Raw genomic sequence first — 24,400 nt, forward strand, 5'->3', positions numbered from 1 at the left:
AGGCATGTTGACCTTTCTGCCCTAAGAGTTGGCAGAGCTACCCCTTACTTTTCAGATTCAGTGGGAGCCGTGACTGAAAATGATCATCATGAGTCTCCAGCTGATTGAGCTAGTAAGATTAGAATACCCTTATTTTATACCCAGGATGTGGGGAACATCAAGGATGTGATTAGACTGCATTGGGAGGTATTGACAGTAGATCCTGATATTAAAGAAGTAATAGGGGATGTTCCGCAGTTTTGTGTATAAGAAAAAACCTGATTTAAAGAAGTTACTGTGTCATTCTAGGCACAGAAATGGTGATTATGACAGGTCAGGGACCCTTCCCTGTAACTAATGCAATTTTTGTAGATACATTGACTCCACCTCCACCTTTATACACCCCACTAGTAGCATTAGGTATGATTTGAAGGTCTCTGCCAATTGTATGTCAGAACATGTAGTCTATCTTGCATCCTGTTCTGGATGCAGGGCATTCTATGTTGGCAAAACGGATAGGAAGTTTAGGGACAGAATAAGGGAACATCTTTATCAGATTAGGATTGGATCCATGGTCAATGGCCTATCCGAACATGTCCATTGCACTGATGATACACATGGGTTTAGCTTTAGGGTTATTGAAGTGGTACCCATCCATTCTAGAGGTGGAAATATAAGGAATCGGACTGAGACACAAGAAGCGAAGGGGATCATTAGGTTGAGGGGGATGCCCTCCCAGGTTTAAATGACAAGACACCACTGAAGCCCTTCTTCAAGTCTAGAGGACTCAGATAGTAGTTCTGTAGGTCATTTTTATACATCTATAATGGTATACTTGGGTCCTGTGGACTGTTTTGTGGACTAGATGTAGATACTAGTTTTCAGCACGTCCCTTCTAGATATGTTCCAGTTTCCCTATTGTTATACATATGTAGTCATGTTTATATATTGTTTTATATTCATGCATTTGTATTTTATATTTCGTTTTTAAAGGAAGCTGTTACTTTAATAGTTAGAATGTATCATTTGTTTTTACTTTGGCGCCTTTTTTCTTTTATAATGATGAACAGCTGTAAATATTTGTATATGGTCTGAGGAAGCCCTGTCAGGGTGAAAGTGCTTACTACTCTTCCTGCTCTTGAATAAACTTATTTGCTGTGGATGATATTGTTCTGACTTAATATTGGATGTTGTTGCGTATCTGCAGCCTTTGTTTGCTCTGGCACTTTACTATTTTTGTTATACTGTTTACCTATTTAGTTAACTGCATGCAAACAATAGAGCACTAGAAATTAAAAAGAGAGATCAGAATGACATAAGGCAAAGAGGTATGAGCCCAAGTGATAGGACACACTGACTGTAACCTAGATATTCACCTGTCCAGTTAATGTGCCTTTGCCATGTCCTATTTGTAAGCCATGCAGCTACCCATCTTATCAAAATTACATCAGTAAATAGTTGTTCTAATGTAATGATCATAGTTTTGTGTATGATCTTATCAATGTCTGACATTAAGCCCATATAAGTTACAACACAATACAACATGCCATTTATAACTGTTATTGCATTATTACAGAGCATCATGTTGCAGGTAGTTATATATCTATTTTCAGCACAAGCATGCTTATATAGAGTTTCAAGCCCTAGTATTTTCAAAGCCAATGATTCATTATGTAAAATAACCTTCTCCATTTATTTTCCATAGAAACAAAGTAAAGTTATGGGTCTATGTGTCTCTGGGGTTGTCCTGTTCCCCTTTCCCTTAAACATGGGTGGAACAATTACACGCCTCCAGTCCTGAGGAATCTCCTCATACTTTAATAACCTGGTGAATAACAAATACAATGATTCTGTAAGTTCATGCTGAAGTGTTCTCAGGTCATTGTTACTAATTCAATTTCATCCCCGTTCTTTATATCCAATGTGTGCATATTTATGTTTCAATATAATGTAATGTAATTAAATTTCAGTATCTGAAGTTAACGGGATGTTAACATGGAATTGTGATTTGAACATCCAGAAGTTTCAATGTTGAAAGTCTGTGTTACTGGTAAAGTTTTTGCAGGGAGCCAAGCCCTCCTGCACCCCCCCACACACCCTACATATTTTATATTCAACTTCGAGATGACACTACAGTGAAAAAAGGGTACATGTCCCGATCCCCACTGTAGTATGATCAGTTATGAGAACTTTGATTCCACATTAGCAAATGCACAGTACCATTCGCTACTGTGGATTTGAATATTTTTCAGATCGGCATTATGAAAACTTGGTTGTGTTGTGAGTGAAATATTTCATTTTCATATTATTTAAATGCTTGTACCTACATGGTCAAACTACTGGAGGAGTTCACTGGAGAAAAGGTTTAATTTTGGTGTCATTTCAGTGCTTGTGTATACATGGGCAAAGTATGGGAGGGGACGTTGGGGGGAAAGTTTTATTTTGATGTCATGTAACTGCTTGTGCATACAAGGGAAAACTACTGGAGTGGTTGTTTGGGCTAATGTTTCATTCTGGTGTAATTTCAGTGCTTCTGCATGCGTAGTCACACTGCTAGAGAGATCCTATGGGAAAGGTTTCATTTTGATGTTAAAGTCCTTGTGCATACATGGGCAGTCTACTGGTGGGGCCTTTGGGGGAAATGTTTTATTTTGATGGCATTGAACTGCTTGTGCATACAAGGGAAAACTACTGGATTGGTTGCTTGGGCTAATTTATGTACTTATTTATTTATTTGCTTTTGTTAACCAGGAAAGTCTACTGGGCTGGTGTGAGCCCATTTTCAGTGGAGGCCCGGGGAGAAAAGCTCCAAAAACAATGTACATAATAAAGTATTTGTTTAGAAAGCTAATAACAGCATTTAACAATATACAAGAGTAACAATATAAGAGTCAGAAGTAACACAGTAACATAGGCAATGTATGGCTATATTTTATGGAAGACTTGGATGCTTGGCAAGGTATTCAGTATAACAGACAGATTATGATAATCTACACAGACACAATTTTTACACACAATGTGAGGCAGGATGAGGCACACTGTGTTGTAATTAAGGGTGAGTGGAGAAGAGTATGGGTATCTGAGAGATGAGTCGTCAGGAATCAGGTTAGTGAGGAAATGGGGATAGCCACTGAGAGGAAAGATGTTGGTAAAGTGATTTTTTTGAATGAGGGGGCATTATTTATAGTCCCAAGAGAAGGTGGAAGGGCATTCCAGAGTTTAGCTACAGTGAAAGAGTAAAGGTATTGGCCTGCAGGGAGTTTAGGTCTCTTAACTTGGATAAGTGATTGATTTTCAGATCTTAGAGGTCAGTCTGGTTTATAAAGAGTCAGAAGTGAAGCAAGGGCTGGGCATTTGGAGGAATTATAGAAGAATCTGTGTGCTGTAGATAGTTGTATGTATGTGAGGTGTTGTAGCCAGTTCAGGGATTGTAATGAGTGACAGTGATGGGAAGAATGTTTTGCCCTTTTCACAAATTTAACAATTTTGTTATAGCAGCTATCCATTTTAGTTTTAATGAGGATTGGATGTTTGTTAGAATGAGGGCACCATAGAGGAGGGAAGGTATGAAAAAAGTTTGGGCGAGTGTTTTGCTAGTAGAGTAGTTTAAACAGTGTTTATGTTGGTAGAGGGTACAAAGTTTTTGGTGTGTTTTTTGATGGTGTTGTGGATGTGTTGGTCAAAGGCTAAGTTGTCATCTAAGGTTACGCCAAGTAACTTGGTATGGGAAACTACCTCTAAGGCAGTCTTGTTGGAGGAGAAAATGATGAATTCAGATTTATTAACAGTGGTAATTTTTGTGGGTGTAAAGGGCAGGAGTTTGGTTTTATTTGGGTTGAGGGCAAGGTGATTATTTTTCATCCAGGTTTTGGTAATGGAGAAAGCATTCTGGGTGATTGTCAGAAGTTCATTTTCAGAGTTACCAGAGCAGATAATAGTAGAAGCATCTGCGTGTTAATGTTTCATTTTGGTGTACTTTCAGTGATTCTGCCTGTGTAGTCATAATGCTAGAGGGATTCTGTGGGAAAGGTTTCATTTTGATGTCAACGTCCCTTTGCATAGATGGGCAATCTACTGGTGGGGCCTTTGGGGGAAATGTTTCATTTTGGTGTCATCATAACTGCTTGTGCATACATGGCCAGACTACTGTAGGAGTCATTTATTTAAGGGCTTCTGTATACTTTGGAGGGCAATCCTCTCTCTGGGTGGGGAGAGGACTGAGAATAGCTAAAATCTGAAGCTGAACAACGGTATTACAACAAAAAGTGGCAAAAAAAAATTTCATTTTTATCTTCACTTTGGAACACACAGTAAGTCCCTTTGAAATGCAGAGATAGTACGTAGGCTGCCCAAGGTTTGTCTTGAGAATTCATACTCGCGCTGTAAACATGCATCCCAAGTTTACATTTCTACACTGATGTTTGCTGCCTAATGAAGTTCTAAAAATGTGGGGAAGCATTGTATTTTTTTGCAAAACACTTGACTGTTTTAAAATTAATATACGCATGTGCACAGCTATGCAAATTATTCTCTAAGGGTTCCATATCTGTTTATCTGAAAATAAAAATAGTAACGAAGATGTTCTAGAAGTAGAATTGTAAGGTAACTATTGGGTATTCATTATTACATTTATTGCCTGAATGCACCTAGAGTGGGGCCAGGAGGTTGACTTTGGTTACTAATGACAGCAAAACTGTTAACTATGTTATATATTTTATATGCGGCCCCAAGACAATTCCTTTTCATTTAGGACAGCCCAGGCAAGTGAGAAGGCTCTCTGACAGGACCTTGCAACAGACATGTAAATGGCTGCATTGAGGCTGCCAGAGGTATCCCCAGATCTTTTAAGGTCAAGATAGCCTCCCTGGCTAAGGACAATCACAAAGCCTTCTTCAGCTATGTCAGTAACCTTAAGGATTATACTCAGCAGTGCTCGGAAGTGGTGGTAACTTAAACAACCGTCACTGACCTGGGTGGCATAGCAAATCTACTGGCCGATAAATCTAGCTCTAATGTTTGTTTATTTATTTACTGCATTTGTTTACCAGGAAAATCCACTGGACCTAAAAGAGCACATTTTCGGTGGAGGCCTGGGGAGAAAAGCTCCGACAAGAACATAGATGCAGAAAAAAATTAAACATTAATTGGTACAGAAGTAGAAACAGTGTTACACATAGTGGTTGCAGTAATATATACAGAATATACACATAACTCAGGAATTTAGTTGGTTGCCAGATGAATTCAGAGTGGTAAAAATGGAGATAAATTAATCAGCATTATTGTATCAGTATCAACAAGTAATGAAAGAATAAACAATAATAAATATGGAGACAGTATCATCAGTCACTAGTAGTAAAAAGGATAGGAATTTAATTATAATATGAGGAGAAGGAAGAGGTTAGGTTATAGAGCAGGTACAAAGCCAGGAAGAGTTGAGATGACCTCCAGTATCCCCTGTGAAATCCCTTCTTGCATATCCCCCAGATATCAACAGGGAGCAGGTCCTGGAGATGCTCACTAAAGGGAAAAACAGTGCCTCAGTGGCCCTGACAATATTCCCAGCATAAAACATGACCTAACATCACCACTTGAAGCACTCGTCAACTACAGCCTCAAAACAGGTTACATGCCAGGTGAATGGAGGGCCACAACCCTCACCCTTCTTCATAAGGGTGGACCATCAGCTGACCCCAGGAACTACAGACGCATCAGTCTTGACAAGTCTTGTATACAAAGGCATGGACCAAATTATCATGGAAATGATTAACAAGGACAATTGCAAACAACAGACACTGGACCCATTCCAATTTGGCTTCATTAAGGGAAGGTCTTGCCTACTTAACTTGTTGACATCTTTGAGAGGGTCACCATGGCTACAGATGAGGAGAAAATAGTGCATACCACTTACTTTGACTTGACCAAGGTGTTCGATACAATACCCCACTCATGTATTGTTGTCAAACTGTCAGAACTAGGCATAAATCCCAACATAACTCACTAGATAGCATGCTGGCTCACAGATAGGATCCATGAAATCAGGATCAGTGACACTACCTCCACCAAGAGACTAGTGAGCAGTAGTGGGTCCCAAGGTTCCTTGTCATGCCCGCTCCTATTTTAATATCTCTCTTTCTTGTTGCCAAATAATGCTTAATAAAAAAGAAGCAAGCCGGATTACTAGAGAAGGAGCAACATATAGCCCAGGACTCAATGAATTTATATAATATGTTTCAAAATGGCTTTATTATTTTTTATGTATTTTTTACTCGTGTATTCACTTATTTTTTGGAAAAATTTATCTAGTTCTTTATTAAATTGTTAGTATGAATGGTTAAGAATATAAAAAAACAGCAATATTTTATTATTAATATTGATAGTATGTATCACAGTTAGATGTGTCTTTTGCCTGTTTTTTAATAGACAACCATATCTTTAAACGTTTAATCAATTTGAGTCACACTGTGTGAATTTACTATTTAAATACATATTTGTTGGTGTTTTATTTATATCATGCACTGAAGATGCTCCATAAGTGGAGACACTGCAGTTTGCTGATGAATTTTTCTCTTCTGACCATTGTAACTTTTTTGTGAATAAATGGGTTTCATTTTCCTTGTTAGTGCTGGACTTAATTGTTTTGGTGTGTGTGTGTGTGTGTGTGTGTGTGTGTGTGTGTGTGTGTGTGTGTGTTTGTGTGAAGGACATTGATATATATGGGTGACAAACACTGGAGTGAATGGTAAGTGCTGCAATGTGCAGACGAGCGACATTGTTTGGTCGACAGACAGGTAATTGACAGGTGTGCAAGATCAGCAATCCATGAATAGGGAAATATTTCCTTTCCATGGGGAGTTAGCATTTATAATTAGCCGGGGGTGTGGGGGGATAATTAGTAGGGCATATAAAGTACTGCATGATAAGTATATGAATCATGGGAGGTTGGAAAGTTCACAAAGAAACAGGGGGAGGAGATAAGGCTCTCAAATATACAACAAAGTGTAGAAGATTTAGGATTCTTGCTTGGAAGTATTTGCATAGGTATTTTAATACCTCAAAAAGACACGAATAATGTTTACTCAAGTAGATTGCAAATGTTGAAGGTTTGATGGGGAAGAAAGAATTAATTGGGAACATTTTTTTTGGGACTAGAATGAGTTCTCAGACTTAAAAAATTAATTGTGGACTACTCTGTCAGAAATAATGCATCTGGCCATGGGTAGCCATCCCAAGTTACTTCGCTGGTTCGATCTTCTCACAGGATAAGAGGTCATCCAAACTTGTCCGTTCTGCAACTGACATTGTGGGTAATAGGGTTTTGATCCCTTTCAGGTACATCTTTTCTGAGGACGTGTTCATTGTTTAACAGGAGGAAAGAAAACCCTCAACCAGAAAATGTTATATGCCCAAAGTGAAGAGATTTTTGGTCTAGTGCCATGGTCATAACCAGGTTCCTCTTTCAGTGGGGGTCCAATCATTTTTATGAGTTGCTGCAGTCATACTTGGCCTATTCTTCTGTGAAGACCCATTTTTCAGCCATTTCTGCTTGTCTGCCCTCAAATCCTCCTGTGACCTCTCAGTTTGAGATCAAACAATTTCTTAAAGGCGTCCTGCATATTAGGCCTCCAAGAAAGCTTATTCCTCCTCCTTGGGACCTTCATTTTGTTTTGGAAAAACTGACTCAGGCTCCTTCTGAACCTGCAGATTCTGTTTCTTTGCATTATTGTACCTGGAAGACTGTTTTGTTACTGGCTCTTGCTTTTGCTTGGAGGGTTTCTGAGCTCCAGGCCCTTATGGCCATTCCCTGCTTTTTTGGTTTTTCACAGTGACAGGGTGTCCCTTCATACTAACCCTTCTCTTACTCCCAATGTAGTCAATGAGTTGTCCTTAAATCAATCAGTACAACTACCTTCCTTTATCCTTTGTCCTCAGTCTGCTACTGACAGGGTCCTGCATACCTTGGATTTGCACAGACAGCTCAGGCACTATTTGTATAAAAGTAGGATTATTCATAAGTGTGATCAGCCTTTTGTTTCCTTTCATTCCAGGTCTTTGATTTTGTCTGTTTCTAAACAAACCATCTCCTCCAGGATATTGGAGGCCATTTCCTTTTGTTATTCTTTTCATGACAAATCTCTGTCTGCTTTTGTTAGAGCTCATTTCACTAAGGCTGTTGCCTCTTTGTGGTGCCTTCTTCAAGGAGTTGGACACCAATTCCATCACTGAAGCTGCTACGTGGTCTTCATTGCATACCTTTAATAAGCATTGTAAGCCGGATATGGTTTCTAGGGCCAGAGCAGGTTTTACTGAAACCATTTTATGTGGGTTTGTTGAGGGTTCTTCTCAGCCTTCCACTTCCCATTCTGTTTCTTGAGCTTTTTTACTCTCCCTTCTATGTAGAATACTGCAACAGTGATATAGAATGACATAGTACAGTTGTCTAAAATCTTACAAAAACAGTAGATGTGTTATTTTTCATTGTGGCAGTGTTTGCTCCTTCCCTCCAAACCCCTGTTGTTTGTTCTGCATTTTTTCCTTCTGGATGCGTATGGACTCCTTTGTCCCTATGATGCCTGTTCTCTTCTAGAGCAACTCAGTTCTAGGTAGTTCATAGGTAGGTAATAGGCTATCTGGCCAAGGGCATTTATAAGCCTAGCCAGAGTGTGTCAGCTTTTGCCACCCCATTGATTAATTAACTGATCCTCTGTCAAGCAGAGCCAATGAAGTGAACCCAGGGGTGTATTTTCTGTTACCCATCCACTCGTCAAGGTTTCTCTTGAAGAGTGTTAGTGAGGGGCTCTGCCTGATGTAATTTGGAATTTTGTTCCAAAGCATGGGGGTGGTCTCTGTGACAGGAATCTATCCCTCCAGCTTGTGGCTAGGTTTAGCTCACTAGAGTGCATGGCTCGCAGTGATTTGGATTTCTTTAGGTGGAGCATGTCAATCAATTCTGAGTTGGACATGGCTTTGTAAGTCAGGCAGAGATCACCTCTGAGTAAGTGATATGCCACTAAGTACAGCCGGAGTTTTTCAGTCGGGCTGCATAGGACATATGTTTGAGGCCATTAATCCAACAGTTGGAAAGACCACAAAAGTACCTCACCAAGAGGAAGTGTCTTGTGAGGTACATCCCAAATGGGGCATTGTACTCAATGATGGGTCTAATGAGTGACGAGTAAAGGCGCACTATAACCTCTTTATTTCTAGATGCGAACCCTTTAGTAATTAGATGGGCCACATAGAAGGATTTCCTAACTACTTTGGCAGTATATGATTGTCAAAGGAGAGATTACTATCTACCTGGGTCCCCAGATCTCTTATTACCTCTTCTGTATTAAGGCGGCTGCCACCTATGTGGTAATTCATGGGTGTTTTTTTTTTCCCCAAATGGGATGACTATGCATTTTTTGGCATTTAGCTTGAGGCCATGACTTTGACATCAGGTGTCCGTCTCAGTAAGGCCCTTTTGCAGGATGTCCGTGTCAGCCAGAGAGTCAATTATGGCTCCCAGTTTGCAGTCATCTGCAAACTTGGTTAGCCATAGTCCTCCTGTGTTTGCCTGTACTTTTGAGAAATATATGCTGAACAGTAGGGGTCCCAGGACCAAGACTTGCAGGACACCACTTGTGACTGGTTTCGAGTCGGACCTGGAGTGAGCCCACTATTCTTACCGTGTGAGTTCTGTCTGTAAGCCAGTTGGCAACCCATCTTGTGACGTAGGGGTTTATGTTCAGGCTGGTGAGTTTTTCTGTAATACCCGAGTGGGGATTGGTGTCGAAAGCCTTGGCGAGGTCAAGGTAGGCTGTGTGAACCACCTTTCCCTCATCTATGGCCTTGGTGACTGTCTCGAAGAAGTCAACCCAGTTTAGTAGGCATGATCTGCCCTTAACAAAGCTGAACTGGGTCGGGTCAAGTGTTTTGAGGTTCCCAATGTCTTTGTTAATGAGTTCCATGATGATGCACTCCATAGCCTTGCAGACCAGGCTAGTCAGGCTTATGGGGTGATAGTTACCAGGGTCAGTTGTGGCCCCTCCTTTGTGGAGAGGAATAACTGTTGCTGTGCACCATTCTATGGGCACGTAGCCTGTGGAGAGGCTGAAGTTGAACAGCGTGTTTAGGTGGGGGGTTATTTTGTTCTGTAGTTCATGCAAAACTCAGCCTGGGACACCATCTGGTCCCATTGACACTGTGTTTTTGGCTTTTGAAAAGGCTGTTTTCACCTGTGCGTCTGTGATTTTTGGGACACTACACTTTTCCGGTATTGTTGTGGGTCCTTTTGGAGGTGATATGGAGGTGATATAGGTTCAGTATATTTTGTGCTATTTTGTACTAGTCCAGTGAATATCTGCGAGTTGCCGCATAGATTCTTAACATAGCTAAACAAGGCTTTGTGGTTACCTTTTGAATCCTTGGCTATTTTTTCTTTCGAAGTTAGCCTTGGATGATTTCATGAGGGACCTTAATTTCTTACTTATACTGATCAGGGATGTCTTTCCTTTTTGGGATTTGCTTTTTTTCTGAACTAGTTTCCTCCTTCTATTGTATAGCCTGTTTATTGCAGGGGTCCACCAAACTGGTTTCCTTCTCTTAGAGGAGTGAGTCTTGGTTTTACTAGGGATGGCACGATCCATGCATCCTTGTAGGTGCTCATAGAGTACATTTGTGAAGGTTACTGCATCTTGGGCAGCGATATCCTTTAGCGTGGGGGCTGTGAAACTTACCACCTCTGTCTTAAGTAAGGTGAAGTTTGCTTTAGAAATTTTTTTTACTGTGGTTTCCTTAGTTGGGGTTGGTGGTGGGGTGTGGACATCCAAAGTGATTTATGGTCTGATCTAACCAGTGACGGGTTGACCTCCAGTGTGGAACACCTGTCACCCATGTTGGTGATGACCAGGTCCACTATATTTTCACCTATGGTAGGGGAGTTTACCAGCTGATCCAGGGCTTTTGAGTTAATGAATTCCAGGAAGTGCTGGGCCTGGGAATTTGTACTCGAGTAGTTTTCCCAGTGAATGGTAGGTAATTGAAATCGCCCAATATCAGGGTGTTTGGTAGGACCTTCATGTTTTCCAGTGTCTCCAGAAAGGTGGAGTGGTGGTCCTGGGCCATGGAGGGTGATCTGTAGCAGGCCACAACCTGCATTGCAGATTTGCCCAATGTTAGTTGCACATGGATGATCTCAGAGGTATCATGCTGTGCCACTAACCTGTAGGTGTAGATATCCTTGATGAATATGGATACACCCCCACCTTTTGTGTTTAGGTCTGTGTTCTGTGGCCGAAATGTGTGGTATGAGTTGTAGCCCAGTAGTGCTGGGGTGCTCTCTGGAGTCTTGAACCAGGTTTCAGTTACTGCACAGATGTCATCGTTCTCCATACTGAGGAGTGCTTTGAGCGTGTGCATTTTGAGATTTAGCATTCGTAAGTCCCTTTTTTGCACCATGTTCTGTGTGCAGAACATAAATGTGACGTACGGCACAACCAAGGTCTGTTTTAAACTTATTGTACATGGCCAAGCGACGGTCTGTCCACAAAGATACATCCCTTCTGTACTGTATACTGCACCAGAGAAGAGAAGGACATCAACTATTATGGTAAGATTTTACACAACTGTACTTTCTGTCTCTTTGCTCTGTCATAACTACCCTGCATACCTCTCAACTGTCCAGATTTTACCTGAATGTCCACATTTTTGTCTCATATTTATGGTCTATTCCCCATATCATTTTGATTTTCTGGGAAATCACTGAGGATTGAAGTTACTAAATAATGACACACATTTGAGTTTCAGACTTCATATCCTTCAGAAAATGCACAGTAAGAAGTGTTGTTATTCTAGCAACTTTCTAAGTGTATAAGAGCAGTATTTAAAATTTGTCTTTATTTTGGGGCATTTGTTCCTTATTATTTTAGGCTTTGTCTAGATTTTTGTGTTAAGAGATTGAGAAGTATGCTCTTATGTGATTAAGTTGGAACAGAAACAGTTTAAAAGTTACAATGTAGGACTAATCATTGTCAGACCAGGAATCAGACACTCGTTAGGTACTGCAAACTGTTACAATGATGGCAAAAGCTGTACAGTGTCATTTCAGTTATTTGTTTATATCTTAATAACAGTGGAATTAGAAACAGATTCATACAAATATAAGCTTAAAAGAAAAACAAGTGCTGAAAACATAATACAATCCAGTAACTGACTAAGATGTAGCATGTACACTAGGAAGTGCATTTGGCTAGTAGCTGGAAATCAGCAAAAATAAAATATGAAGTGAAAGGAAAAGATGCATGTATAGTAAATTTTAAACTTTGCATCAGTCATGCTTCTAGAGATGTAGAAGCAGCTCGCTCACAAAAACGGTCCATTTGTCTATTAGTATTCAGAAATGAGCACATATCAAACAAGAAGCTGAAAAAAGAACAGAAGAGTGTGACTACTAATGCTCCAACCTTCTGTCACACACTTGCTTTCTATGGAATTATTAGCAGGTCAGAAAGTTACTGCACCAGGCTAGTATTCAAAAATCAGAACACAGTAAAACATGAAATGAAAGAAAGAGTAACATGGTTTCCACTATTGTTTGCCTCACTCCGATGCTTTCTATCGGTAGAAGCCATGTCATAAAATTGTAGATGGCCAATTTTCACAGTCACCACAGAATAAAATATGAAATGAAAGAAGCAAAAAACTCTGTTTGCTAATGTTTTAAAAACCTTGCATTACTGATGTGCTTTGTAGAGAAGCAGCAGCAGTCAAGTCGTAAAAAACCTGAAAGGCTGCTTTTCTGAATGTGTGAAATGGACAGATTAAAGTAATGAATGGCTCACAGGGAAAGCTGTTGTCAGTACAACTGCAATTTCAGATGGAATTTTGCTGTCACCTTTGAAACTTCCTGCAGAGACCTTTCCCCCTCCCCCCTCAGCCAAAGGTGAGCACGCTCAGAAAGGCAAACCTGAAATGTAAACAAAGGCTGAATCAAAACAAAAAATCCCTGGGATTGTCCCTTTAAGGTAGTTAATGTATGCAATGGTACTTTCTCTGGATATTCCACTGAAGTGTCACACCCCATAAGATATGTTGCTAATTTCCGCACTCAAAAATCCTTTTCCAAAAAGGACATGGCAGTTTCATGTGTTGCTGAATAACGTTTAGCAGTATAAACTTTTATTAAGTAATGCTCTGTAATCTGCATATATTAAATACATTGTTGCACTTCATTGTGACCAGTTGTTACTATTTCAATGTGCTCTGCTCTTCTATTGTTATTAGATCATGTGTTTCACATTTTGCAGGTATGTTTATTTATTTTTTTATTTATTTAAATTTGGCAACTATTGCTAATGCAAAGGGACCAATTTTAGCCACCCAGGGAAGTGCAGAATGGTGCATTTAAATGCCATACTATAAATATGTTCGACTCCCATAACATTGTTTCATGTTTTCATGCAAAGTTACAGTACAGCTACAGTATGACTTTAACAAATAGTAAGGAAAAGTGGAGAGGTTTGCCTGTAGTTATGATTGCTTGATGGTAAGTTTTATATTCAAAACTGTTGATTTTTGTAAATTATTTTGTTCTGTGCTGTTTGTGTATCTCAAGGTTGTTAGCAGAAGACTAACTTCTCATAAATGAACAGTCTGAATTGTTTTTGCTCTTTTTATCATGTTAATAGCAGCAGAAAATGATAATTTCAAAAATGGAAAATAAATTCCTAATATTTAAAATGAATAAAGCTGCATGTGTGCTGTTGAATAAAATGAAACACATGCATTTCAGCATTGTGATACAGTACTAATAATTTAATTTGTTTGTAGGCAATGGGAGCAGCGAATGGATCATGTGCACGAGTCAGCAGTCATCACTTGGAGTATCTCTAGTATGTTATCCTACAGACAACCTGCAGCACTCTGTTCAAACTCTGAAGGGCTCCAACAAGCACCCTGTTAAACCTGTAGCACAGCTTCATCCAGGATACACCTGCAATATGAACTCTGAATGTGAGCAAAGTTCTACAGTACAGCAGAGTCCATTAGTACATCAGCGAGCTCACAAAGAAAAGAAACCATATAAATGTCCTGAATGTAATAAGTGTTTCAGAAAAAGAGGTGCTCTAGTAAGTCATGAAAGGACTCACATGGGGGAGAAACCATATAAATGTTCTGAATGTAATAAGTGTTTCAAACAAAGGATCTATCTAGTAACACATGAAAGGATTCACACTGGGGTGAGACCATATAAGTGTCCTGAATGCAGCAAGTGTTTCAAACAAGGGAGTCATCTAATATGCCATAAAAGGACTCACATGGGGGAGAGACCATATAAATGTCCTGAATGCAATAAGTGTTTCAGAGAAAGAGGTGCTCTAGTTGGTCATGAAAGGACTCACACTGGGGAGAAACCGTATAAATGTCCTGAATGCAATAAGTGTTTCACAGAAAGAAGTGGTCTAGCAAATCATAAAAGGACTCACACAGGGGAGAGACCATATAAATGTCCTGAATGCAATAAGTGTTTCAGAGAAAAAAGTTCTCTCGTAATTCATGAAAGGACTCACACAGGAGAAAGACCATATAAATGTCTTGAATGCAATAAGTGTTTCAGACGAAGGGGAACTCAAGTAAGACATGAAAGGACTCACACAGGGGAGAGACCATATAAATGTCCTGAATGCAATAAGTGTTTCAGAGAAAGCAGTGTTCTAGCAAATCATAAAAGGACTCACACGGGGGAAAGACCATATAAATGTCCTGAATGCAGCAAGGATTTCAAAACAACTAGTAACCTCAGAGTTCATCTGTTAATTCACAAAGAAAAGAAACCATATAAATGCCCTGAATGAAATAAGTGTTTCAGACAAAGGGGGGGGTCTAATAACACATGAAAGGATTCACATGGGGGAGGGAGGAGTGATAGGCCAGTGAGTTCCCATATGACAAAGCAATGGATGCACAGGATGAAATTAAAGATAGGGTGCCACAGGAAGATGGTATGGAACTTTTTCTGTGGAATACTCGCAGGAAGTGGAAAACAAAGCATGTGCCCCTAGTTTGGAAGAAAATGAACTAAGGGAAGAGTTGCTTGATTTAATGGACAAAGATAGATATATTAAAATCAATGAAAGAAATAGACTGCAGAAGGTCAATAAAACCCCAAAAGTCAGAAGTCTGATAAAACAAATAAAGACAGTAATTAGGACTTTCCATAGAGATCCATGCGATATAACATCAGTAAACAGGATATGTTACTGTGCAGCTAAATTAATAACTGGTAATGTCCTACTGCAAGAACACAGGGTAGTGAGGCAAAGGAAGGGAAGTAATTGAATACATCATGTAAGTGTCGAATAGAGAAAAATATAAAGCAATTAAGACAAGAAGTGTCACTATTAGAAGACTATAAATGAGGGAATAGCTCAACAAAATACTAAGAAAGATGTAATCAAAGCAATGCACAGTATCAGAACAGACCATGATCTATCGTAAATAACAAACTAAAAATTTCAGCACAGGCGGAAAAACCTAGGCGATACACAGATAAATATAAAGAAAAAGTACAAAATAAGCAATTTAATGATGACCCCAAAAAGTTTTATAAGGAATTGGGAAACAAGGTAAAAGGAATTTTAAGACCACCAAAAAAAAGAAGAAATAGATGCATTTTGGAGAAGTACCTATGAAGATCCTGTGGAACACAAAAAGGTGGTAAATGGATAAAAAGAAGTAAAAAAAAAAAAGAATAAGAAGTTTAAAGATTCAAGAGATGGAATGGGATGAAGTAACAGCCAGAGGGATTGAAACAAAGTTAGAAAAGCCTCTAATTGTAAAACCACAGGCCTAGATGCAGTACCTACCTTTTGGTTAAAAGTATTAACATCTTTGCATGAAAACTTAGCCATGAGTAAGAACTATTTATATGCACATACCAAACTAAAACCAACCTGGTTAACAACAGGTAAACCAATGCTCCTACTTAAGAATGAACCTGCAAGCTACCCCAAAAACTATAGACTAATTACTTGCCTACCGACGATGTATAAACTATACACGGGAATTGATGCCGACACAGTTTACAGTCATTTAGAAGAAAATTCAATTATGGCAGTAGAACAAAATGGCAATAAAAGAAAGTCATATGGAACAAAGGATCATCTGATGTTAAAGTCATAGTGGAGAACTGTAAAAAGGGGATGAATCTTACGTATGGCATGGATTGACAGCAAAAAGGCATTCGATAGTATCCCACATTCATGGATAAGAGTGCTTAAAAATGTATAAGATACATCCTACACTGATCGACTATGTTACAGTGACCATGAAACAATGGCAGACTACTTTGCAATTAAAATCATGATAAAGGACAAATTACTATCCCAGGGATAAAAATTCAAAGGGGGATATTCCAGGGTGACTCTGTTACCTTTGCTATTCTGCCTTCTCCTTAACCCATTAAGCTGTCTACTTAACAGCTTAGGCCATGGCTGTAATTTGGCTCCTAGAAAACAACAAAGTCTAAAGACTTCTCATCTTCTCTTTGACAATGATTTAAAACTGTATAGTTCATCACATAAGGAACTGAAAGCACAGCTGCAGGTTGTTAAAACCTTTTCAGATGATATTAGAATGTCATTTGGTCTTGATAAATGTGCAAAAGCAACCTTTAAAGAAGGAAAACTGCAGCACCAGGAAAACATCAGTTTGAGTTTGCGACAAGAATGTGATATAAAAGAACTTGAACAAGAGTGAGTGTATAAATACTTGGGAATTGATGAAGGATCAGCAGTAAAACATGAACAAATGCAAATAAAACTTATGAATATTTCAGAAGACATAAACTAATCCTGAAAACAGCATTGACATCTAGGAACAAAATCCAAGCTGTAAACCAAGTTGCTCTTCCTGGCCCAACTTACAGTTTTGGCGTGATTGGCCCCAAACCGTGTTGGCTAGATTAGATATTAAAACAAGAAGGATGCGTCATGCTCACCAAATGATTTATAAAAATCAGTGTATATCAAGATTATATATCCCCCGTTCCAAAGGAGGGATAGGCCTCCTTGAAACTGATTATATGTAAAGATCTGTAACCGTGGAACTCCACACATATCTGCTGACCTCACAAGACCCAAATGTAGTGAAAGTTGTGAAACATGAGGAGAATAAATCTAAGATGACTTTTCTGCTTAACTTAGCAGAAACATATCAAAGTCAAACAGGAATGAAAATCAAACCAGAAGTTGATAAAAATCCGGTAGAAACTGAATGTGCCAAAAAAACAAAAGATAGAATAAAAGGTGAAGGACCAGATCAAAAGGCAAGAAATGTGGAAAATGCATAAATATAGTTGCAAGTATAGAAACTTCTGAAGAACCTCCTGTTGATCAGGAATGAAGTCAAGAATGGTTAAGGAGAGGTGAATTCAAACCAAGAGATAAAAGGTTAATATTGCTGGCTGAAGACAGTGGGCTATGTACACTCTGGTTTACAAAGTCCACTGATAATGTGGGAGAAACAGACAAATGTAGGTTTTGTAAAATCGAACTGGAAACAGTCACACACTTCAATGCTGGTTGTGACCTACTGATGGCAGAAGGATTGTATACTAAAAGGCATAATAATGTGGCAAGACTGCTGCACTGGGGATTATGCAAACATTATGGTACTGAAGTGGCTGAAAAACACTGGAAACATGAGCCACAAAGCATCGTAGAAAATGGTCTACATCACATGGGTTCATCCATTACCAACCATTCAAAATATAGATGCTAGAAAACTGGATATAGTACTCCCAAGAAAGGAAGACAAAAGTAGCATTGATCCTTGAAATCAATTCTATAGAATGCCTACAGGAAATGGGAAACAAGGGATGTGCCCTCAGTTTGGAAGAAAATGAGCTAATAGAAGAGCTTCTTTAATAGACTTAGATATATTAAGATCAATGAAAGAAATAGACTGCAGAAGGTCAATAAAACCCAAAAAGTCAGAAGTTTGATAAAACAAATGAACATAGTAATTAGGACTGTCCCTAGAGATCCATGCGATATAACAGCAATAAACATGATGTATAAATGTTTGGAAATTGATGAAGGATCAACAATAAAACATGAATAAATGCAAATAACACTTAGTAAGGAATACTTTAGAAGATTTAAATTAATCCTGAAAACAACATTGACATCTAGGAACAAAGTCCAAGCTATAAACCAGTTTGCTGTCCCTGTCCTAACTTCAGTTTTGTAGTGATTGACTGGCCCCAAAATGTGTTGCACAGATTAGATAGGAAAACGGGAAGGATGCTTCATGCTCACCAAATGATTTATAAAATCATTGCATACCAAAATTATATATTCCTCATTCCAAAGGAGGTATGGGCCTCCATGTAATTGATTACATGTATAAATCTGCAACTGTGGGACTGCACACATATCTGCTGACCTCACAAGACCCAAATGTAGTGAAAGTTTTGAAAGATGAGGAGTGTAAATCTAAGACTACTTCTGTGCTTAATCCAGCAGAAGCATATTGGCATCAAGCAGGAATGGAAATCAAACCAGAAGTAGACAAAAATCAGGCAGCAACTGAGTTGCCAAAAAAACAAAAGAAAGAATGTAAGGTGAAGGACCAGATAAGAAGGCAGGAAATGGATAAATATAGTTGCAAGTATAGAAAACTTCTGGAAGAACCTTATGTTGATCAGGAAGGAATCAAGAATGGTTAAGGAGAGGTGAATTCAAACCAAAAGATAAAAGGTTAATATTGGCAGCCCAAGATAGTGGGCCACGTACACGCTGGTTTACAAGGTCCATTGAATATGTGGGATAAACAGACAAATGTAGGTTTTGTAAAACTGAATTGGAAACTGTTGCACGCCTCATTGCTGGCTGTGACATACTAATGGCAGAAGGGACTGTACACCGAAAGGCGTAATAACGTGACAAGGTTATCGCACTGGGGATTGTGCAAACATTGTAGTACTGAAGTGGCGGAAAAACATTGGAAACATGAGCCACAAAGCATCATAGAAAATGATAGTCTACATCACATGGGATCACCCATTACCAACCGTTCAAAAGATAGATGCTGGAAAACCGGATATAGTTGTCCATGAAAAGACAAAAGTAGCATTGCTCGTTGAAATTGCCACACCCAGTGACTACAGTGTATTTTGTACCAAGGAGACACAAAGTCATAAAATATCAGGATTTGCAGGCAGAAACGAGAGCAATGTGGAAGAAAGATACCCAGACAGTTTCAATAGTAGTAGAAGCAAGGGGTCTCATAAGAAAGATTCTACAATCATATTTAGACATGTTACCAATCCATGATGTAACCCTGCATGAATTTCAGGAGGAGTCATTACTGGGTACATTGCAGGTGCTGTGAAGAGCACTTTTGGCTGACATCAAAGATTGAAACAATAATAATGTCATGAACTTTAATCATACTTTGACTTGGGAATGGGGTCCATTCCTGTCATGGTATTCAAAACCCAGAAAACTTGGAGAAATTAGAGAGAATCCCCCCCCCCCCCCCCGTTGTGGAAGGTAGTAGTAGTCCACAAAAACTGCAAAACCTGATAGGCCACAGAAGAGTCATAAAGACAATGAAGTGGACTATTGAGGATAATAAAGAATTATGTATTTTTACTACTAGGCAAAAAGTCTAGAATTTCCAGACACAAGATTTATAAAATGATTGAGATAAATCAGAGGAAAGAAAAATGCTTCCACAAGAAAAATTGTCAAAAGCTTCAAATAAAAATTTGTGCTCATTAAAGGGAGAGTGTCAAAATTATCTGCTTGTGTGCTGTTTTGATTAGGATGGTATGTTGTGTGATCTTTTTGTTTACATTCGGGCAACTTTTAGTCTATGAGTTCAGGTTTCATTACTTTGGGGGAAGGGTAGCTAATATTTCAGGAAATGCTAACCGTTTCCTCTGTGTGCTCCTTTTATCTGCAGACCCATGTTGACAGGAAAGCTTTAGCAGTCTTTGAAATGTAATGAAGTATTGCTTGTATGCACTACCTTTTTTCCCAGGCAGACACAGCCATGGACTTTTTTAAAATATTTTCTGCCACATAGTTTCTTGGTTGTTTTGATTTAATGATGATGGAATTGGGTGCAGTAGATGTGTTTTATTGGATTGTATGGAGCATTGCTGTTCATTTGCTAATGTAACTGCTCATATGTTGTACCTACAGGACTTGGAACATAAAATGTGGTCCTCCCCCATGAGCAAAGTGTGTTTGGCCAGGGCACTATGGTCATCCCCGTTCCTAGTACAGTAGAGGTAGTCTCTTATACGCTCTTTCAGTTGACGATTCATCTTACCCACATAAAATCTAAAGCAGACTGTACAGTAAGCCAGGTATATCAGGTTCTTACTGTTACTGCTCGCATGTGCTCTGATCTCCCACAAAAAAACTGTTCCTGGGTGCCTATAAAATCTAGACGTATCTATATACTGGCAGTAATTACAATTGCCACACTTTTTTGTTCCCCTATGTATGGTCTCTAATCATCTAAATATCTTAGGGTAACATAATTGTTGTTTTAAGACTCATCATTTTCTTATGAGTAAACTCGGGATATTCTCCCATTATATTTTTAGTCTCCTCACTCAGTAGCAAAATATGCCAATTTTTTTTTGAACACATCCTTTACCTGTTTGACATCCTGTGTATAGGAGATAACTACTGGAACCCTATTATCTTCCTTTATTTCATTAACCCTTGTCCTTGCTCTGTTAGAATAATATGGCTTATCTCTATCTTGTCTCTCTGCTTTATCTTGGGCATAAGCTGCTTCTATCTATTGGTAACTGTAACCCCTGTTCTCAAAGTCCAATTTCAAATTTTGTAAAGTATGATCAAATTCTTCATCCTGATTAGTAAGACGTGAGACACTTGCTCCTTTTATTTAGACAGTATCATCACCCAAATTACCAGAGTAGAAACGTGGACTGTACCTTATTGGAGATTGATGTAATGTCTATTTCTTCATCTGACATCTCCTGCTGGTGGCTTTTGGACCAAAAGTACCGGGTTTGAGTCTACTTCAAAAAATTAGCTAAACATTCACCTCTGTAGTCCTTGTCATTTGACTGCGGATTGTAAGACAACTCCACCTCAGGTATTAAACTCTCAGCCATGCTCAACAGGGATACTTTATGCAAATGTATATATCCACAAGAGTATCTGAAGTCCCTGGCAATTAACTACTTGGTGCAAAAATGAAATGCCTTTATAGCCATTGGCCAATCATAGTATGTATTCGCTGTGCATTCTTCATTTCAATGTGATCTGATGAAGTAATTGTCATTGTGAAAGTGCTTATCCAGTTATTAAAAAGTTCTCCCTTTTTAACATAGAAGTTTAAAGTGCCGTTATTTTGCAGCCGTGTTTCTACTCTGGTGATTTGGTTAGTGAGACAGATAGTTGACGAGGCTAGAGATGAGGAAAGAGTCCAATGACAGGGTCAAAAGAAAAATAATGTAGGCAGTATTGCGGTGGTCTGAAGTCTCAGAAACATTAGTAGAATTAGTGCAGGCCATGTATAAGGACCCAATGACTCTAATACAAAAAGTGTTTGGTCTCACAGGGGGCGTTCCCAGTGGGAGTGGATGAGCACCAGGGTTCAGCTCCGAGCCCACTGCTGGTCATACTGATGATGGACTACATTAGCAAACAGGTCTGAGGAGAGAGATTAAGTTGCTGTATGCAGATGATGCATCATTGCAGACAAACTCTTGAGTAAGAACTCCAGAAAAGGAAAGGAGAATGGAATGTAAAACTGAAGGCACGTGGGATGAAACTGAGCATAGATAAGACAGTTGTACTGGTGGCAAATAGTTCAGATCAGAAGAAGTTGAAAATTGAGATAGAAGGAAAGATAGTGGAGCAGGTTAATAGTTTGCAGTATCTGGGAGGGTGGAGGAAGATAAGGGAAGTTTGTATGAGAAGGTCAAAGCTAGAAATCAGAGGACTTACAGCCAACTGACGCAGAATGGCAAGTGTAGTATACGAGAGAAGAATGCCAAAGAAGGTAAAAAGTAAGGTGTACAAAACCAGTGGCTTGACCAGTACTACTGTATGGTACCTGTGCATCAGAGCAGTTGAGGAAGGTTGAGGTGATGGAGATAAAGTGCATGAGAAGGGTGGTAGGATGCACACTGGGAGACAAAGAAATGAGGCCATAAGAGCAGAAGTCAAAGCTCCAGTTGCAAAAAAGGTAAAATCATATTATGGTGGTTCTGGCATATATACCAAGAGCAGAAGACAATCTGGTGAAGAAGATTTTGGACAGACAGGAAGGAGGCGAGATGAAACAAGGTTATCTAGCAAAGAGGTGGATAGACTGTGTGAGAGAAGACCTGCAACAGTCAGGCATGAGTGTCAAAGAAGGCAGGAGATTGGCACTGAATAGAGAGATAGATGGTGAATTTTGACAAGACACCCAGACCCCACGTAGAAAATGGGAAAAAGGGGGGGTGATGATGATGATGATTTGCTATGCCATGCAGAAACAAATTCATATGCCAAAGTATGTGAGTAGTTAAGCTTAAAACAGTGGGAGTATATGAGAAGTTAAGCTTAAAACAGTGGGTAGGCTCTCCCTCCATTTGATTCCAGGGCAAGGAAATGAAAGTTTTATAAAGTAGAAGTAGGTTTCCGATACCTAAACAACACTGGAACAATATTGTAGGGTGAAAACATCCAAATGGTTAAGTTAACTGTTGGAGAGGTTGAGCATTTACTTTAAGGACCTTTTGTGATAATTGTTTCTATATGATGGGTGAAAGAGAGTTTTTCATTGAGTTGCATGCCTAGCTTTTTATATGTTTGTACAGAGTTAATTTTAATATTCCGTGGTTCTCTAAGATTTGATGGTTTACTGTTGGAAAGGCAATGCAGTGATCCAAATATTATAGTATTGGTCTTTTTTTAGGGTTAACTGTATATTTGTAGGTATAAAACCAAGAACAGAGGAGAAATCTGGATTCGTAGAAGCTTTTGGAGATTAAGATATATTTTCTGATTCAGTGAGTAAAAGAAGATAATTTGCATACATGATCATCTTAAGTTGTTGTAGACCAGTATAAATAGAGTTTATGAGCAAATACAACAGAATGGTGCCCCAAGTGGAGCCCTTTGGGTTACAAATGTGCATCATTAAGTATATTGTTATTGTCTGTTAGGTACATAGCTTCCAAACCATGTTACAGCTGTGGTTTCAAAGCTTGTAGAAGAAGTCATAATCCTCTCAGTCAAAGGCTCTACATAGACCCCTGTACATGGTACCTGTTTGATCACATTTATCAGAGTAACTATAGATGAAGAGTGTGGCTTTGTAGTGCCCTGTTAACTTATTAAATGCTGGCCGCAAACCATGTTAGCCATTTTTTTTAAAGAATCTGTAGTGAAAGTTTCATAACATAGTATATTTGAATAGCAAATTTTGTGAAACAACAGTACATTATAATGTAATAATTAACATAACAACCCAAAGAAAGAATGAGAAAAAGAAACCCTACCCCCTTCTCCTCATCCCCAGCAACCATGCAAAGTATACATAACTAACTACTAACTTTGCACAGAATGACTTAGTAAACTAGACCAACTTCAGAGATCTAGTGGATTTCTCTTACTATTAAAAACATCATGTTTCACAGTTCCTGTAATTAAGCAGATTTGTCTTATAAATACTAAATTTCTATTCAATTACAAATTAACCCATAAAATTTATATTAAAATTATTGCAAATTTTAACTGAAAATAAACTAGTATGTAATAACAAATTTATTATACAATAACTGTCCATTAATATTCAGAAAGGAGCACAATGATTGGTCAGTCCAACGAGCATGCCTCTTGTAAATCCAAGAATGCACCAATGGAAGAAGGTCCAGTCACTCGGACTTTTTTCCATAAATATATCCAATAAAATGTTTACTTTTCTTTCTTTTTTTTTTAAGTAAATTTACAAAACCCAAATACCTCAAATGAATGAGGGAAATGACAGAGAAAAATAAAAGGATAATCAGGTACATTATTCAAAACTAAAGAAACATCCCTGATTATCCTTTCATTTTCTCTGCCCCATCTCTCCCAAACATTAAAAGGCTCCCAGTTTCTTTTTTTCTTAATTATTAAAAAAAAAAGCAGTGGAGATCTTCATTTCTCCATTGTTTCATTTACACAGCACTCGTGTACTGGGTAAGTATGGGAACGCTTGTCCCCATACGCATGTGCAGTATGTCAGGAAAGCCCCACGATACCGGAGAAAATGTGGAAGAGCACCATGGTGCCATTATACAAAGACATTATTTAAAAAAAGTAAGTATTTTTATTCTTAAATAATGTCATTATATAATAGCAGTAAATGACACCATGGTGTGGTATATCGAAGATTTACCATGGCTGTTTTTATT

The 24,400-nt window shown here is 38.7% G+C and overlaps 1 protein-coding gene across 1 annotated transcript; it reads left to right on the forward strand.

Annotated features, from left to right (window-relative positions):
- Nucleotides 1-13,761: 13,761 nt before the first annotated feature.
- On the forward strand, nucleotides 13,762-15,088 carry LOC122813915 (gastrula zinc finger protein XlCGF17.1-like). Its single transcript, XM_044086459.1, has one exon. The coding sequence runs from the start codon at nucleotides 13,812-13,814 to the stop codon at nucleotides 14,811-14,813; it is 1,002 nt and encodes a 333-aa protein (XP_043942394.1). The 5' UTR covers nucleotides 13,762-13,811; the 3' UTR covers nucleotides 14,814-15,088.
- The last annotated feature ends 9,312 nt before the right edge of the window (nucleotides 15,089-24,400 follow it).

The sequence above is a fragment of the Protopterus annectens genome, chromosome 10.part0 (assembly GCF_019279795.1).
Source record: "Protopterus annectens isolate FY-2018-M chromosome 10.part0, PAN1.0, whole genome shotgun sequence".
NCBI classification, from domain to species: Eukaryota; Metazoa; Chordata; order Ceratodontiformes; family Protopteridae; genus Protopterus; species Protopterus annectens.